General features: G+C 62.5%; 2 protein-coding genes across 11 annotated transcripts in view; both read left to right on the top strand.

Moving 5' to 3' along the window:
• The window catches only part of FLYWCH1 (FLYWCH-type zinc finger 1), a 133,833-nt gene extending 125,937 nt beyond the window's left edge, over window positions 1-7,896 (top strand). For 3 of the 8 annotated variants that reach the window (XM_060172571.1, XM_060172569.1, XM_060172570.1), the window contains 6 exons: window positions 55-447; window positions 563-970; window positions 1,071-1,496; window positions 1,680-1,943; window positions 2,791-3,063; window positions 7,264-7,896. In XM_060172571.1, the coding sequence (XP_060028554.1) occupies window positions 55-447; window positions 563-970; window positions 1,071-1,496; window positions 1,680-1,943; window positions 2,791-3,063; window positions 7,264-7,775 (2,276 nt within the window). In that variant the 3' untranslated portion in view covers window positions 7,776-7,896. Of the gene's footprint in view, window positions 1-54; window positions 448-562; window positions 971-1,070; window positions 1,497-1,679; window positions 1,944-2,790; window positions 3,064-4,895; window positions 4,957-7,263 lie in introns of all 8 variants that reach the window. The other 5 variants (XM_060172575.1, XM_060172572.1, XM_060172573.1 and 2 more) reach the window with 5 other exon arrangements.
• Window positions 7,897-11,634: 3,738 nt separating this feature from the next.
• On the top strand, window positions 11,635-15,464 carry KREMEN2 (kringle containing transmembrane protein 2). 3 transcript variants are annotated; one of them, XM_060172526.1, is made up of 9 exons: window positions 11,637-12,268; window positions 12,396-12,570; window positions 13,382-13,473; window positions 13,557-13,645; window positions 13,761-13,914; window positions 14,113-14,445; window positions 14,519-14,644; window positions 14,728-14,806; window positions 15,024-15,464. In XM_060172526.1, exons 1-9 carry the CDS (start codon window positions 12,181-12,183, stop codon window positions 15,232-15,234), a joined length of 1,347 nt encoding a protein of 448 aa, XP_060028509.1. In that variant the 5' UTR covers window positions 11,637-12,180; the 3' UTR covers window positions 15,235-15,464. The 3 variants fall into 3 exon arrangements, with proteins under 3 accessions (XP_060028511.1, XP_060028509.1, XP_007538166.1); XM_007538104.3 differs by having other exon boundaries at window positions 11,675-12,268; window positions 13,557-13,681; XM_060172528.1 differs by lacking the exon at window positions 13,557-13,645 and having other exon boundaries at window positions 11,635-12,268.
• Window positions 15,465-15,990: the final 526 nt, after the last annotated feature.

The following is a 15,990-nucleotide window of genomic DNA, read 5'->3' as shown; positions in this document are numbered from 1 at the left end:
TCCCAGGGGGCCTCCTTGCCCCCCCGCACCCTCCCCGCCCCACTGGCCGCTCAGCTCCCTGGGCCCTTTGCTCTGCAGCCCCCAAGCCCCTGGAGTTCCTTCGTACCCCGTTTGGGGGCCGTCTGCTGGTGCTGGAGACCTTCTTGTACAAGCAGGAGAAGGCCATGGGCGACAAGGTGTACTGGAAGTGCCGCCAGCACGCCACCCTGCGCTGCCGGGGCCGGGCCATCACCCGCGGGGGCCGAGCCACCATCATGCACGAACACTGCCACCCACCCGACGAGGAGGCCCTGGAGGCCCGGCGCCAGAAGCAGAGGCGGCGCGGCCTGGCCCTGGCCGAGGACCCCGACCCCCTGGCTGTGCCTGTGAAGCGGCCTGACCCCCAGACCTTCCGGCCCCTGTCCTTGCTGAACCTGCCCCCCAAGAAGCGCCCGCGGCTGTGGACCAGTGAGTGTGCCCCCCCCCCGCTGGTCAACCTGGCCCGTCCCGGGTGGGGGAGGTGGGGGAGGGCAAGGGTGGGTCCACGTGGGTGGGTGCCCCACGCCACCCGTCCTGCCTGCAGGCCTGCGCCCGGGCCTGGAGTTCCTGAGCACCTGCTATGGCGGCACCTTCCTGGTGCACCAGTCCTTCCTGTACAAGCGCGAGAAGACGGTGGGTGACCGAAGCTACTGGACCTGCCGCGACCACACGCTGCACTGCTGCCGCGGCCGCGCCATCACACAGGGCCAGCGCGTCACCGTCATGCGGGGCCACTGCCATCCGCCCGATGTGGAGGCCCTGGAGGCCCGGCGCCTGCAGGAACGGGTGGGGGACACCCAGAGGGCGACGCGCAGGGGCCTCTCGGACAGCCTGCTGTGCCAAACGGAGCCCGGGGTGCCGTCCCTCAACCGGCGGCCCAGGAAGCAGGCCAGGCCGAAGCCCCTGCAGGAGCCGCCATCCGATGACCAGGACGACCAGGACGAGGAGCCCGGTGAGCCATGGGCCCCAGGGCCGCTCCCCTGGAGATGGAGGTGGGGCGCCTGGCCCTGCCTGGCCTCTGCTCCAGGTCTGACAGCCCCCTTCGCCCCCAGAAGGCCCCGAGTTCCTGAAGACCCCACTGGGGGGCAGCTTCCTGGTGTTCGAGTCCTTCCTGTACCGGCGGGAGAAGGCAGCCGGGGACAAGGTGTACTGGACCTGCCGTGACCAGGCGCGCATGGGCTGCCGCAGCCGGGCCATCACGCAGGGCCAGCAGGTGACCGTCATGCGGGGCCACTGCCACCCGCCTGACCTGGGCGGCCTGGAGACCCTGAGGCAGCGGGAGAATCGGCCGGACGCCACTCCGCGGGAGAGCCCAGGTGGGACTTGGGCTGTGGGCTGGGGGGGCAGCAGAGGCCCAGTGGTCACTCCCCCCTCAGCACTACCAACCCCCATCCTGGAAGGAGTCACAGCTCCCTCCCCTCATTTTCCTATCTGGGTCTTCAGGGCCCATGTGCCGCTCCAGACAGCTGGCACCAAGGGTTCAGAGGGACCCCGCCTTTTGGGACTATGGGCTGGGGACCCCTTTCCGCCGGGCTGGGCAGCACCTTGAGTGAAGGCTGGGCGATGGGGGCTGGGGGTGGCCGGGGGCTGAGCACAGACGGGCACCGGGACTCCACCGGCCTCAGCTCTGCTCCAGGCTGGACACCCCCCTGCATCCCCAGAAGGCCCCGAGTTCCTGAAGACCCCACTGGGGGGCAGCTTCCTGGTGTTCGAGTCCTTCCTGTACCGGAGGGAGAAGGCAGCCGGGGACAAGGTGTACTGGACCTGCCGTGACCAGGCGCGCATGCGCTGCCGCAGCCGGGCTATCACTCAGGGCCAGCGTGTCATGGTGATGCGGCGACACTGCCACCCGCCCGACCTGGGTGGCCTGGAGGCCATGCGGCAGCGCGAGAACTTCCCACGCCTGGCCCAGCGGGAGGACTCAGGTGCGGGCCAGGGTTCCAGGGAGCAGGCCACTGCGGGCCATGATGGGGACCCAGGCACACCAGAGGGGGGCGACTGAGAGGAGGGGGTGCGTGTTCCTTCCAGGGCCTCCCAAGCCCCCCAGCACCTCAGGTCTCAAGTTTTGTTTTTTTAACTGTATTTATTTATTTGATAGAACAAAGAGAAATTGGGGGGGGAGAGGGAAGGGGTAGATAGCATAATGATTATGCAAACAGACAGTCATGCCTGAGGCTTCGAAGTCCCAGATTCAATCCCCTGCACCACTGTAAACCAGAGCTGATCTGTCCTCTGGTAAAAGAGAGAGAGAGAGAAGAGAGAGAGAGAAGAGAAAAGACAGAGACAGAGAGATACTTACAGCCCTGCTTCACCACTCATGAAGATTCCCCCTGCAGGTGCGGACCAGGGGCTTGAACCTGGGTCCTTGTGCATGGTCATATGGGCAGGTGCACCGCTGCCTGGTCCTCAAGTTCTTAAGTCTCAAAACAGTCCAGGGTTGTCAGCCAGCTGGGGGAGCAGTACAGACAACCACTGGCTTTCCAGAATGTTCCAGCCCAGCCCCTACCCCCCCCCCCCGGCACTCCCCAGCAAGTCTGGGGTCTGAGCTGGGCCAGGAAGGGCTGAGGGAAGGCGCGGCCTGCCCAGAGAGCACCCAAGGGTGTGGGGACACTGGGTCTGGGCTGGTGACCTGCAGGACCCTGCAGGCAGGGTTGGAGGGCCAGGCCTGAGTGTGTGTGTGTGTGTGTGTGGGGGGGGTGCTGCAGGCCAGGCTGGGGCCTGGGGGCTGAGGGGAGGGTGCGGCCCCCAGGCCCCTACTCTCCTTCCCCACAGAGACCTTCCAGCCCCTAGAGTTCCTGAGGACCTCGCTGGGGGGCAGGTTCCTGGTGTTTGAGTCCTTCCTGTACCGGAAGGAGAAGGCGGCCGGGGACAAGGTGTATTGGATGTGCCGCGACCAGGCGCGACTGGGCTGCCGCAGCCGGGCCATCACGCAGGGCCAGCAGGTGACCGTCATGCGGGACCACTGTCACCAGCCTGACCTGGCGGGCCTAGAGGCGTTGCGGCAGCGGGACCGGCTCCCGATCGAGGCCCAGCTGGGGGACCCAGGTACTGGCCCAATGGGGCACACGAGGGCAGTGGTGACTGCTACCCCTGGGGACAGGCGGTCTGGGGACAGCTGCTGAGTGTGTGTGTGTGGGGGGAGTCAGGTGGCCTGGGGACAGAAGCTCTGGCGGGCAGCTTGGGCTGTGTGCCCTCCCTGAGTCCCAGCCTCTCCCGCTTATAGACATAGCGCTTCTCATTCTCTCCCCTTTATTCCAGAGAGCTTAACTCGTGCTTAGAAAGGATGCTTTTTTAAAATATTTATTTATTTTATTTTCCCTTTTGTTGCCCTTGTTGTAGTTATTGTTGTTGTTATTGATGTCGTTGTTGTTGGATAGGACAGAGAGAAATGGAGAGAGGAGGGGAAGACAGAGAGGGGGAGAAAGATAGACACCTGCAGACCTGCTTCACCGCCTGTGAAGTGACTCCCCTGAAGGTGGGGAGACGGGGCTCGAACTGGGATCCTTACGCCAGTCCTTGTGCTTTGCGTCACATGCACTTAACGCACTGCGCTACCGCCGGACTCCTTTCTTTCTTTTTTTTTTTTTTTTTTGCCTGCAGGGTTATCACTGGGGCTCGGTGCCTGCACTACGAATCCACTGCTGCTGGAGGCCATTTTCCCCATTTTGTTGCCCTTGTTGTAGTTGCTGTTATTATTGTTGTCATAGCTGTTGTTGGATAGTACAGAGAGAAATGGAGAGAGGAGGGGAAGACAGAGAGGGGGAGAGAAAGACAGACACCTGCAGACCTGCTTCACAGCTTGTGAAGTGACTCCCTGCAGGTGGGGAGCTGGGGGCTCGAATTGGGATCCTCACACCGCCCTTGTGCTGTGCGCCATGTAGGTTTAGCTGCTGTGCTGCCGCCCAGCTGCCTCCCCTTTCAGTTTCTCTCTGTCCTAAGACAGAGAGAGAGAGAAAAAATTTACGTACAAATGTGCTATTTGCACATGTGCACACACACACATTTGCAAATGATTAACTGTTGGAGCTGAAGATGGCTTCTGTCAGAACAGACTGCTCGTGCAGCTCTAGTTGGTCCCTGGATGCATGAGGGCCATGCCTCACAAAACCGGACGTGAATGGAGCTGTACAGCCCCACCAAAAGGAGCTTGACTTCTGCTTAAAACCAAAGAGGAGGGGTCAGGCGGTAGCGCAGCGGGTTAAGCACACGTGGTGCAAAGCACAAGGATCGGATCTGCAAAAGGATCCCAGTTTGAGCCCCCGGCTCCCCTCCTGTAGGGGAGTCGCTTCACAGGTGGTGAAGCAGGTCTGCAGGTGTCTGTCTTTCTCTCCCCCTCTCTGTCTTGCCCTCCTCTCTCCATTTCTCTCTGTCCTATCTAACAACGACATCAATAACAATAACTACCAAAAAAAGAGGGCAATAAAGGGGGGAAAAAAACAAAGAGGAGAGGGCTGGGGAGAGAGCACAGTGGTTCTGCAAAAAGACTCGAGATCCCAGGTTCAATCCTCAGCACCACCATAAGCCAGGGCTGAGCAGAACTCTGGTTAAAAAGAAGGAAAAAAAAAAAATCAAATAGATCCCCTTCAAAAAGTACCCCCTGGTTGACCGGGAAGGAAATGAGTTGGGGTGCTGTGGGTGTCTCCCAGTCTCTCTGTTGACGGGGGGGGGGGGGGGGTCAGGTGGGATGAGGACTGGACACTGTCGCAGGCACAGGGCAGTGTGGACGCTATAAACCAGAACCCTGCTGGCTCCCCAAATCAGAGTCCTGCCAGTTTCCTTATCCTGAAACCTGAGGTCGCCATTATAGGCTATGCGCCATTAGTTCTGGAAGCTTCTGCAAGAAACACTAACCCATGTTTTCACTGTGTTTTCCTCAGAGGAGAGCGGACCTCTGCCTGAAGAGCAAGAGGAGTATCTTCCTGAGAGCCAGGGTTTCGGGTAATTGTACCACTCGTCTGACTGACGCTGCACCCAAGCCACCCCTGTAATCAGAGGGTTAACCGAGCAAGCTGATTGTCTCCCCAGGCCCTTTGGGTCTAGGTTTCTGGTAGGATAGAGAAAGCCATCTGTAGCACAACGGACTCTCATGCCTGAGTCTCCAGAAGTCCCAGGTTCAGTCCCCAGGAACCAAAACTAAAGATTTTGGGTGTGGTCTGGGTGGTAGCGCAGCAGGCTAAGTGCACATGGTGTGAAGCGCAAGGACCGGCATAAGGACCCCAGTTCGAACCCCCGGCTCCCCACTTGCAGGGGAGACACTTCACAAGTGGTGAAGCAGGTCTGCAGGTGTCTGTCTTTCTCTCCCCCTCTGTCTTGCCTTCCTCTCTCCATTTCTCTCTGTCCTATCCAACAACAACAGCAATAACAAGGGCAACAAAATGGGGAAAATGGTCTCCAATAGCAGTGGACTCATAGGGCAGGCACCAAGCCCCAGCGATAACCCTAGAAGCAAAAAAAAAAAAATTGGGGGGTAATTGGGATGGGTTGTTTTACTTCAGTGTCTGTTTGGAGGCTGAAGAACAGGCCTTCACTGATTCATTGAGAGCATTCTCACTGACAGACACGTTGGTCCCAACACCACAGGGGAGCACCAAGAACAGCTCCCAGCCCTAGGGAAGCTCCCCCAAACTGGTGGAGTCATGCTGTGGTCACTCTCTTAAAAAGATGGGGGGGGGAGTCGGGCGGTGGCACAGCGGGTTAAGCGCAGGTGGCACAAAGCACAAGGACCGGCATAAGGATCCCGGTTTCAGTCCCCGGCTCCCCACCTGCAGGGGAGTCGCTTCACAGGCGGTGAAGCAGGTCTTCAGGTGTCTGTCTTTCTCTCCCCCTCTCTGTCTCCTCCTCCTCTCTCCATTTCTCTCTGTCCTATCCAACAAGGACAACATCAATAATAACTACAGCAATAAAAAACAAGGGCAACAAAAGGGAATAAATAAATAAGTAAATATTAAAAAAAAAAAGATGGGGAGTCTGACGGTAGCACAGCGGGCTAAACGCACGTGGTACAAAGTGCAAGGACCGGCATAAGGATCCCAGTTCGAGCCCCCCGCTCCCCACCTGCAGGGGAGTCGCTTCACAGGCTGTGAAGCAGGTCTGCAGGTGTCTCTCTTTCTCTCCCCCTCTGTCTTCCCCTCCTCTCTCCATTTCTCTCTGTCCTATCCAACAATGACGACATCAACAACAACAACAACAATCACTACAGCAATAAAAACAAGGACAACAAAAGGGAATAAATAAATATTAAAAAGAAAAAGAAAAAATATGGAGGGCTAGATAGCATAATGGTTCTGCAAAGAGACTCTCATGCCTGAGGCCCCAAAATCCCAGATTCAATCCCCTGTACCACCATAAACCAGAGCCCCAAGCAGTGCTCACATGAAAAAAAAAAAAAAAAGATCAGTAACAATTCAGGAGGCAGTGCAATGATGGGAGTGTTGAGCTTAAAAGTATGAGTTCCGGGAGTCAGGCAGTAGCGCAGCGGGTTAAGCGCACGTGGCACAAAGTGCAAGGACCGCTGTAAGGATCCCTGTTCGAGCCCCCGGCCCCCCACCTGCAGGGGAGTCACTTCACAGGTGGTGAAGCAGGTCTGCAGGTGTCTGTCTTTCTCTCCCCCTCTCTGTCTTCCCCTCCTCTCTCCATTTCTCTCTGTCCTATTCAACAACAACGACCGACATCAACAATAACTACAACAATAAAACAAGGGCAACAAAAGGGAATAAATAAATATTAAGAAAAATTAAAAAAAGAATGTCTGCTACAAGCAGTAAAGTATCAGGCACTGAGCCCCACTTAACCTTGGTAGAAACAAACAAACAACCTAGGCCAACAGGTAAGTCTGTTAAGGGGCAGGGAGGAAGCTCAGCAGGAGAGCGCAGGACCTAGCACGGGTGGGACTTGGGTCCTCAGGCCCAGCTCAGCCACGGTGCTCTGCTCTCTGTCTGTGGAAAACATGTGAACACACAGACCCTACGACAGCAACACCTATGCCCACACAGTAGGGGAGACCTTGGCGTTTCAGACGCAGCACCCGGCCAGGCCAGAGCGTGGTCAGACCAGGGGCGGCACGGGCGGCGCTGTGGCTGGGGACTCCCCACTCAGAGGCCAGGCCGAGAAATCTGGCCACTGGAGGAAATGATAGGGCTGCTCATTGACGGTTATCTCTGGTGGAGAATCACAGGACTCCTTATCTCCCTTCATGATCTTCCGCTGCTCAGCTTTCTGTAATATAACCCATGCCTCTGTGACCAGGATGCCAGACGACGAGGAGCAGTGAGCGGGATGCCCGCAGAGTCCGGCCCTCCCGCTGCTCAGACCTGCCCTTGCCTCTGCCAAAGCACCCAAAGCCTCATGCCTCCAGAGCTCTCCCGGGAGGACGCCTCAGTGTCACCTCAGGCAAAGGGAGATCCACACAACTGGGGAGTGACTCTGGAAGGACCCCCGCCTCTGCCTGGCACCCCGACTCAGCCCCCCTCTGGTCTGCCATGTCTAGGAGGCCCCTCTGCTTCTTGCCAACTGAGCTGCCCTGTGTGCTGCCAGCCGCCCGAGGGGTTTCTGGGTGGGGGTCAGTCCCTGTGCCCTGGTTGGATCCCCCTGTCTGGTTTCCAGCTTCCACTGACTGGCTATACACCATCCCCTCGCAGGCGTCTGGCTGGGCCCAGGTGGTGTCCTGGGTCATCTGTTTACGCATCCAAATTCACTGCGGCACAGAACCAGCCTTGAGGGTCTGGAGAAGGGCGACGCCCCCAGCCCTGAGCCCCTGAGGCGAGGCCTCCTCCCCACAGAGGGGCTCAGGATAGCTAGGGTGCCCTCTCCCAGCCCCTCTGCTTACAGTTACCCCCGCCTATCCCTGCCCCCTCCCCACAATAAACGCTATTTTGTGTATATCTCTCTGTGGAGAGTTGCTGTGTCCCCTCACAATAACAGCTGGCCACCAAGAAGACAGGCTCAGTGTCACTGGGCTGGAAGTGACAGGCCTGGGCTGGGGAGACGCCCCAGGGGTTTTGCAGGCCTAAAGAGCTGGCTCACCTGCTCCAGAATCCAGGGGGACCTAGGGCAGGATGGGGCACTCGGGTCTTCAGGTGGCTCTGCTCTACCCTGTGGGCACAGGTGTCTGCTCAGCCAGTGGAGACAGGGGTGGACTCCCTCACTACAGGGCCCTCAGCCTCAGAGAGAGCACACTGCTCCCACCAAGGCCTGTCCTCCAGGGCCCCAGTGAAGGGACTGGGGACTAGGCCAAACTGTGGGAGCTGTGGGAGCTGGATGGTTAGATGCACATAGTACTAAGCACAAGGATCCTGGTTCAAGCACTCGGCTCCCCACCTATAGGGTGTCTCCCTTTCTCTCCCCCCTCTCTCTTTTTTTCTTAATATTTATTTATTCATCTCCTTTTTTGTTGTTGTTATTGCCCTTGTTTTATTGTTGTAGTTATTACTGATGTCATCGTTGTTGGATAGGACAGAGAGAAATGGAGAGAGGAGGGAAGACAGAGGGGGAGAGAAAGACAGACACCTGCAGACCTGCTTCACCGCCTGTGAAGCGACTCCCCTGCAGGTGGGGAGCCGGGGGCTCGAACCGGGCTCAAAGCAGGTCCTTGCACTTTGCGTCACCTGTGCTTAACCTTCCTCCTCTCTATCTTCCCCTCTCAATTTCTCTCTGTCATATCTAATTAAAAAAATGAAAAAATGGCCTCCAGGAGCAGTGGATTCTTCGTAGTGCCAGCCCAAAACATCTGGAGCCATGTAGCTTGAAGGAACACCTGAAACACGTGAGAGGTGGGTGTTGGACCTGTGGTCCTCACAGAGCAGCCCTGCACCCCAGTGTGGTGGGGGGCGCTCCACCTCCAGGGAGCCTGCACACTGGCCAGGGGCAGCATGGCAGGCTGCTCACGGTTTAGAGGCAGTGAGCCGAGCCGAGCCCAGAGCCCGCAGTCAGCCTCTGCTGCCGCCACCTAGGCTCTTCAAGGTGGGCTGTGAGCCAGGAGGACACTGACCCATCCTGGACGGGTGGGCAGGTGTGGCAGCTAAGACAGGGGCAGCAAGGGTGGGAAAGGAAAAAGAGATAGTGAGGTCCTGGGTTCAAGTCATATGTGGGATGCTGCTCTGGTGTGTCTGTCTTGTCTGACCCTCTCTCTAAGGGTATAGAGGACAACTGGGACGGAGGAGACAGCATAGTGGGTCTGCAGAAAGACTCCTGCCTGAGTCTCCAAGGCCCAGGTTCAACCCCCAGCCCTACAATGAGCCAGAGCTGAGCAGTGCTCTGATTAAAATAATAGTGATTCTCTGGGCAGGGGACTTCACCAATGTGCCCTGGAGTCCTGCCTCCCCAGAGCCCTGCCCCACTAGGGAAAGAGAGAGACAGGCTGGAAATATGTATCCACCTGCCAACGCCCATGTTCAGTGGGGAAGCAATTACAGAAACCAGACCTTCCACCGTCTGCACCCCATAGTGATCCTGGGTCCATACCCCCAGGAGGATAAAGAATAGGGAAGCTTCCAATGGAGGGGATGGGATACGGAGTTCTGGTGATGGGAATTGTGTGGAATTGTACCCCCCCCTTATCCTATGGTCTTGTCAATATTTCCATTTTATAAATAAAATTTAAAAAAAAAACAATGAAAAAAATAATGATGATGATTAGGGGCCAGGAGGTGGCAGACCTGGTTGAATGCACATGCAAGGACCTAGGCTCAAGCTCCCTGGTCTTAACCTGCAGGGGCAAGTTTCTTTCTTTCAAGATTTTTATTTATTTATTAATGAGAAAGATAGGAAGACAGAGAGAAAGAACCAGGTATCACTCTGATACATGTGCTGCTGGGGATTGAACTCAGGACTTTAGGCTGAGAGTCTAATGCTTCATCTACTGCGCCACCTCCCAGATCACAGAGGAGGGTATGTTTCACAGCCATGAAGCAGTAGAGCAGGTGTCTCTCCCTCTCTCCCCTTTATTTCCCTCTGCCTCTATCCAATAAAATAAAAAGGTAATAAGTAAATCATTTTAAAAAACAACAGAAACGGGAGTCGGGCGGTAGCGCAGCGGGTTAAGCGCACATGGCGTGAAGCACAAGGACAGGCGTCAGGATCCCAGTCGAGTCCCCGGCTCCCCACCCTGCAGGGGAGTTGCTTCACCAGCAGTGAAGCAGGTGTGCAGGTGTCTGTCTTTCTCTCCCTCTCTCTGTCTTCCTCTCCTCTCTCCATTTCTCTCTGTCTTATCCAATAACAACAATGATAACTACAACAATAAACAACAAGGACAACAAAAGGGAAAAAAATAACAACAAAATAAACAAAAACAGAAACTGGCCGCAGTGAGGGCTCCAGTGGCACTGCACGTGCCACAGCCCTTGTTCCATCCCTAGCTCTGTGGAAACAAGCAAAGTGTGGTCCGGGAGGTGGCGCAGTGGTAAAGCTTTGGACTCTCAAGCAGGAGGTCCCGAGTTCCATCCCTGGCAGCACATGTGCCAGAGTGATGTCTGGTTCTTTCTCTCTCCACCTTTCATTCTCATAAATAAATAAAATCTTTTCAAAAAGAAAGAAAGAAAGAGAGAGAAAGAAAACAAGCAAAGGGCCTTTGCACTGAGAGCAGGCCCGGGAGACGAGAACCAGAGGACAATGCTGACCAGGTAGGACGCTGCTCATGGCCAGACCCCAGGGCCCTGACAGCTTCTCAAACTGCCCCCAGGTCGCCTTCCTCTAAATGTGCAGCGTCTTTCAGCTCCTGCCACCCCCTTCGGTGCATCATTGTTGTGTCCGCAGAGACACGTAGGGAGCAGGAGGAGGGGCACAGCCACCACAGGCTGCTGAGGGGTGTTAGGGTGAACTGGGACTGCCCTGGCAGGGGGACACACTGACTCTGCAGGTGCTGGAGCCCTCCAAGGGGTGGGTGGGCCTGCTGATTCCCCGTGTGGCCCAGCCTCCCCCCGGGAAGGGGCAGCTTCTCGCCTGCTCTGCAGCCTCTCCCCGGACGGTGGCCCTGACAGGTGTGGCGCCCCCTTTGCTCGGCAGAGACCTGGGGCCCTTGCTCCAGGAGGAGGAGGGGAGAGACCCCCGGGAGGGCGGTGAGACCCCTGGTCCAGTGCTCAGCAGGGGCACAGAGCTGGGAGGCGCTGCCCACCTGGTCTGCCCACTGACAGGGACCCCACGAAGCCCAGCCTCGTCCGTCCCCGACATGCGCCGCCCCAGCCTCCGTGGGGGCGCTACAGCCTGGCCCCTGCCAGCTTGACCGAGTTCAGTCGCCACCGCCCGATGGGGGCTGTCAGGACCGCGGGGCTGCACCGAGGGGCGAGAGACCTGGGCGGGCTCCACCCTCGTCCTCCCCCGCCCTCCCACGCACCTGCGCTGGCCTCCCCCCAAGCCCCGGGGGCTGCGGCGGGCGGCGCTGGGAGATCAGAGGACTCGGGAGTCGGCCCGGGGGAGGGGGCGGGGAATTCCCCCCACGCCTGCCCGGGCCTGCCCCTCCCCCTCCCCTCCCCTCCCCTCCCCACACGGTGGGGGGGCTCCGCTGGGGGAATTCCAGGGCGCCGCCAGGGCTGCGGCGAGCCTGGACTGGGGGTCCCAGGGAAAGCAGGGGGCGGAGACGAGGGGACAGGCTGGGACCCGGGCGCAGCTGCCTTCCTCCCCAGACGCCAGCTGCCCCTGCCCGTCCCGCGCGGTGCGGGGCGCCGGGGTGGGGGGCGCGCGGGGGCGCCCACAATGCTCGGGTGACAGGAGGGGGCGCGCCTCGACAGAGACCCGGATCTTGGGGTACCCCGGGGGCCCCCAGCGGCTTGGCAGTGTCCCGTGGCTCCCAGGAGCGGCCCCCGCCCCCCGCCCGCGCTCCCACTGAACTTGCAGCAACTGGAGCGGGAGGGGGCGCCGGGCCACCGGGGGTCGGGAGGGGGCGGGCGTGGGAGGCGTCTGGACCTGCTGCCTCCGCTCCAGTCTCGGGCGGGGCCTCCCGGGCCTGGGGGTGGGGGAGGGCCGGGGGCGGGAGCCAGCGCGCCCGGGACTCAGCGACGGGACGGCAGAACGCGGGGCGCGGGGCAGACGGCGAGGCTGAGCGGAGGAGGTGCCGGCCCAGCCCCCGGGACGGCGGGACACCGGGGACCCCTCCTCCAGCGGCGGCGGCCCGGACCGACGCGGGGAGGACGACGCCTCCGGGTCGCCCTGGAGTCACCGGCGGTCGGGGCGATGGGGGCGCGGAGCCTGCGGGGCCTCCTGTTGCTCCTCCCGCTGCTGCCGCCACGCGGGGCCTCCGCGGGGAGCCTGCAGAGCCCAGGTGAGCGGGTCGACCCGGGAGCGGGTCGGGCAGGTGTCGGTCGGGGCCGCGCCGTCGGGGGCCGCGGGCGGGGTGGGGAGCCGGGTCAGGCAAGGGTCGGCCCTCAGGTCCTGCCGTGGCCACGCAGGCCTGTCTGAGTGCTTCCAGGTGAATGGCGCCGACTACCGCGGCCACCAGAACCGCACGGGCCCCCGCGGGACCGGCCGCCCCTGCCTCTTCTGGGACCAGACGCAGCAGCACAGCTACAGCAGCGCCAGCGACCCCCAGGGCCGCTGGGGGCTGGGCGCGCACAACTTCTGCCGGTGAGGGCGGGGCCCAGCCCCCCGGGGCAGGGCCTGGAGAGAGCTGGGTGGGGCCTAACGAGCGCAGGGTGGGATATAACCACTTAGGGGCGGGGCTTGTCCGTCGTTGGGAGGGGTCTAGCCGTCCGGGACGGGGCCTGAGGGGAGCTGGGCGGGATCTGTCACCTGGGGGCGGGGCCTGAAGAGCGCTGGGCGGGATCTATCACCTGGGGGCGGGGCCTGAGGAGCGCTGGGCGGGATCTATCACCTGGGGGCGGGGCCTGAGGGGAGCTGGGCGGGATCTGTCACCTGGGGGCGGGGCCTGAGGAGCGCTGGGCGGGATCTATCACCTGGGGGCGGAGCCTGAAGAGCGCTGGGCGGGGTCTATCACCTGGGGGCGGGGCCGGCGCCTGCTGGGTGGGTCCTGCCCTCCATGCCCACCTGCTGCAGGATGGAAGGGCCAGGCTGGGCGCTCCCGAGGCTGGTGTAGGCGGGACCCAGCTGGCGGGTCCCGCCTGGGGGCGCCGGGCTCATGCCGGCCCTCTTTGAGGCGGGGTGGGGACTCAGAACCACAGCTGCTGTCTGGGTCCCGGTGGAGCGGGGAGGGTTCCAGCCCTGCTTTGAAGCCAGTCGGAGGTGGGGGCTGAGGGGGTAGGGTTGGGGGGACACGACAGCCAGTGGCTTCAAAGTCCTGTTTGAGGTCGCGTCTTAGCAACAGCTGAAGATCTCAAGTCTGTCCAGGGTGCTCGTGTGGGGGAAGAACTTGGGAGAGACGGGCGGGACCTGGCATGGGGGCGCCTGGGGTAGGCGAGCACCTCACCCCCACTCACAGGAACCCAGACGGGGACGTGCAGCCGTGGTGCTACGTGGCTGAGTCAGAGGAGGGCATCTACTGGCGCTACTGCGACATCCCCACATGTCACAGTGAGTGGGGTCGCCGGTGAGGGCGGCCTGGGTGGGGCACCTATGGAGGCGCCGCGCGGAGCCTGACCTCGCCGCCCCCTCAGTGCCCGGGTACCTGGGCTGCTTCGTGGACTCGGGGGCACCGCCAGCCCTCAGCGGCCCCAGTGGCACCTCAACCAAGCTCACGGTCCAGGTGTGCCTTCGCTTCTGCCGCATGAAGGGCTACCAGGTACCGCCCAGGGGCGACCTGGGGGCCCTGGCCTGCCCTCCCCCGCGCTCCCCCGCGGACACCCTGTCTGTGCCCCCAGCTGGCGGGCGTGGAGGCCGGCTACGCCTGCTTCTGCGGCTCTGAGAGCGACCTCGCCCGAGCACGGCCGGCCCCGGCCACCGACTGCGATCAGATCTGCTTTGGCCACCCCGGCCAGCTGTGCGGTGGTGACGGGCGCCTGGGCATCTATGAAGGTGGGCAGAGCTGTGGGGTCTGCCGGGGGTGTAGGGTGCACAAGGATGCCACGTCCGGGCAAGGGGAGGTAGTGGGCTGGGGGCAGGATCTGGGGGTCCAGGACGCCCCGGGTCTGGGCTGAACCCGGGTGCGGGCACTGCCGGCCTGGACGGGGCGGGACGGAGACTGAGCCGGCAGCGCGGCTGCCCCCGCTGCAGTGTCCGTGGGCTCCTGCCAGGGGAACTGGACGGCGCCCCAGGGTGTCCTCTACTCCCCGGACTTCCCGGACGAGTACGGGCCGGACGGGAACTGCAGCTGGACGCTGAGGCCGCCGGGCGCCGCGCTGGAGCTCACCTTCCGCCTCTTCGAGCTGGCCGACCCCCGAGACCGGCTGGAGCTGCGCGACGCCGCCTCTGGGATCCTGCTGCGGACCTTCGACGGCGCCCGCCCGCCGCCGCCCGGGCCGCTGCGTCTGCGCACCTCGGCGCTGCTGCTCCGCTTCCGCAGCGACGCGCGCGGCCAGGGCCAGGGCTTCGCGCTCACCTACCGCGGTGAGGCCCCCGCCCCCCCAGACCTCTCCGCACCTGCCCGGGCCCCCGCCCCCGCTCACACCCGGCTCTGCAGGGCTGCAGGACGCCGCTGAGGACCGGGCGCCCCCCAAAGGTTCGGCCCAGGCCCCCGGAGCGCCCCCCGACGGCGCCAACGTGAGCTGCAGCCCGCAGCCCGGGACGCCCGAGGCCGCGATGGGCGGTGAGGTGGCGGGAACACAGGGACTGACCGGGACGGGGTGGGGGCGGGGGCGGGGCCTCTGCTCACCGCGCCTGTGCCCGCAGCTCGGGTCTTCTCCTCCGTGACAGCCGTCGCGCTGCTGCTGCTCCTGCTGCTGTCGCTGCTCCGCCTACGGCGACGTCGGTGCGCGCTGGGCGGGGGCGGGAGGGGGACAAGGAGGACCTGGGCCCAAGAGGACCGTGGTGGGGGCTGGAGGCCGGGGGTGGCGACTGGGGTCCCGAGGCGGGGCTGGGAGGCCAGCAGGTCTTGCGGGAGGAGGCCTCAGGTCCACCCAGGGCACGGTGCGTGGGCTCACGGGAGGTGAGGCTGTGGGGACCACTGACCGCTGCTCCGTCTCTAGGAGCTGTCTGCCCGCTCAGGGAAAGGGACCCCCGGCGCTGGGGCCCTCCCCAGGCCCAGGGCGCGGCTGGGCTGTGTGGTACCGCCGGCCTCGAGGGGTGGCCCTGCCCCGAGCCCCCGGAGACCCCCCGGCCGAAGCCCTGGCGCCCAGCTACCGGCCCCTGAGCGCCTCCAGCCAGAGCTCCCTGCGCTCGCTTATCTCGGCGCTCTGACCTGGGATCTGGGCCAAGAGGGCCCACGTCGAGCCGCCGCCACCCTGCCGCCCGTGGGGGTGCTGCCAGCGGGCAGGAAGCCCCCGGTGCCGTTGCTGGGGATTTGGCCTGTCCGTGCAGGCCCGGAGGGGTCCTCGATCCCTCCTCACAGAACTTTCCACGACCCCCGGGCCACTGTTGGACTGCGTGGGGTGCGGGGAGCCCTGGAATAAAGGTCTCCTCTGTACAGGCTCGAAGTTCTTCCTCGATGTGGCAGGAGGGGCCTCTAAGGGGGCTGGGGCCCATGTCCCTGGAGCCGCCGTAGGGCGTTCCACGCCGAGGGTGTCACGGGGCCAGGAGAGAGGGTCCCTGGGGTGGGGGATCCGGCCAGGAGAAGCCTGCGAAGGGGTCGTCCCTTCGTCCCTTCTCCCCGGCTTCCTGTTCACTTTTGCCCCCATCCCACCCCGTGTCCTGGGCGGGCCAACGGGCGCCTCTGGGCGATAACAGGGAGCCGGTCGGGCTGAGCCGGAGCGAAGGACAGGCCGAGGGCGCCAGGCGCTCAGGGCTCCGGAGGGTCACCCGGCCGGGGGAGGGGCGCTCGGCTCTGGACGGCGGCAGCACCTTGGACAGAGCCCGGGCCCGGGGCGGGCGGCTCGCAGGGCAGAGCCAGCGGGCGGGGGTACGGGGCGCCTGCAGTCCGGTGCCGCCCGCAGCCGCCGCAGCACACGGGGGCCGCACCCCGCCGGCCGAGCCCGGGCGGCACCTCCAGGCCGCGTC

The sequence above is a fragment of the Erinaceus europaeus genome, chromosome 15, assembly GCF_950295315.1.
Source record: "Erinaceus europaeus chromosome 15, mEriEur2.1, whole genome shotgun sequence".
NCBI lineage: Eukaryota > Metazoa > Chordata > Mammalia > Eulipotyphla > Erinaceidae > Erinaceus > Erinaceus europaeus.
Note: the sequence above shows the minus strand (reverse complement) of the source record. Positions and strands in the feature narration are given on the sequence as shown.

Bases quoted from the DNA above. Each gene is read 5' to 3' on its own strand.
- KREMEN2 (XM_007538104.3), top strand. From the start codon at position 12,181: ATGGGGGCGCGGAGCCTGCGGGGCCTCCTGTTGCTCCTCCCGCTGCTG. The intron at 12,269-12,395 runs GTGAGCGGGTCG...GTGGCCACGCAG, and splicing joins GGGGAGCCTGCAGAGCCCAG to GCCTGTCTGAGTGCTTCCAG. The intron at 12,571-13,381 runs GTGAGGGCGGGG...CCCCACTCACAG, and splicing joins GGCGCGCACAACTTCTGCCG to GAACCCAGACGGGGACGTGC.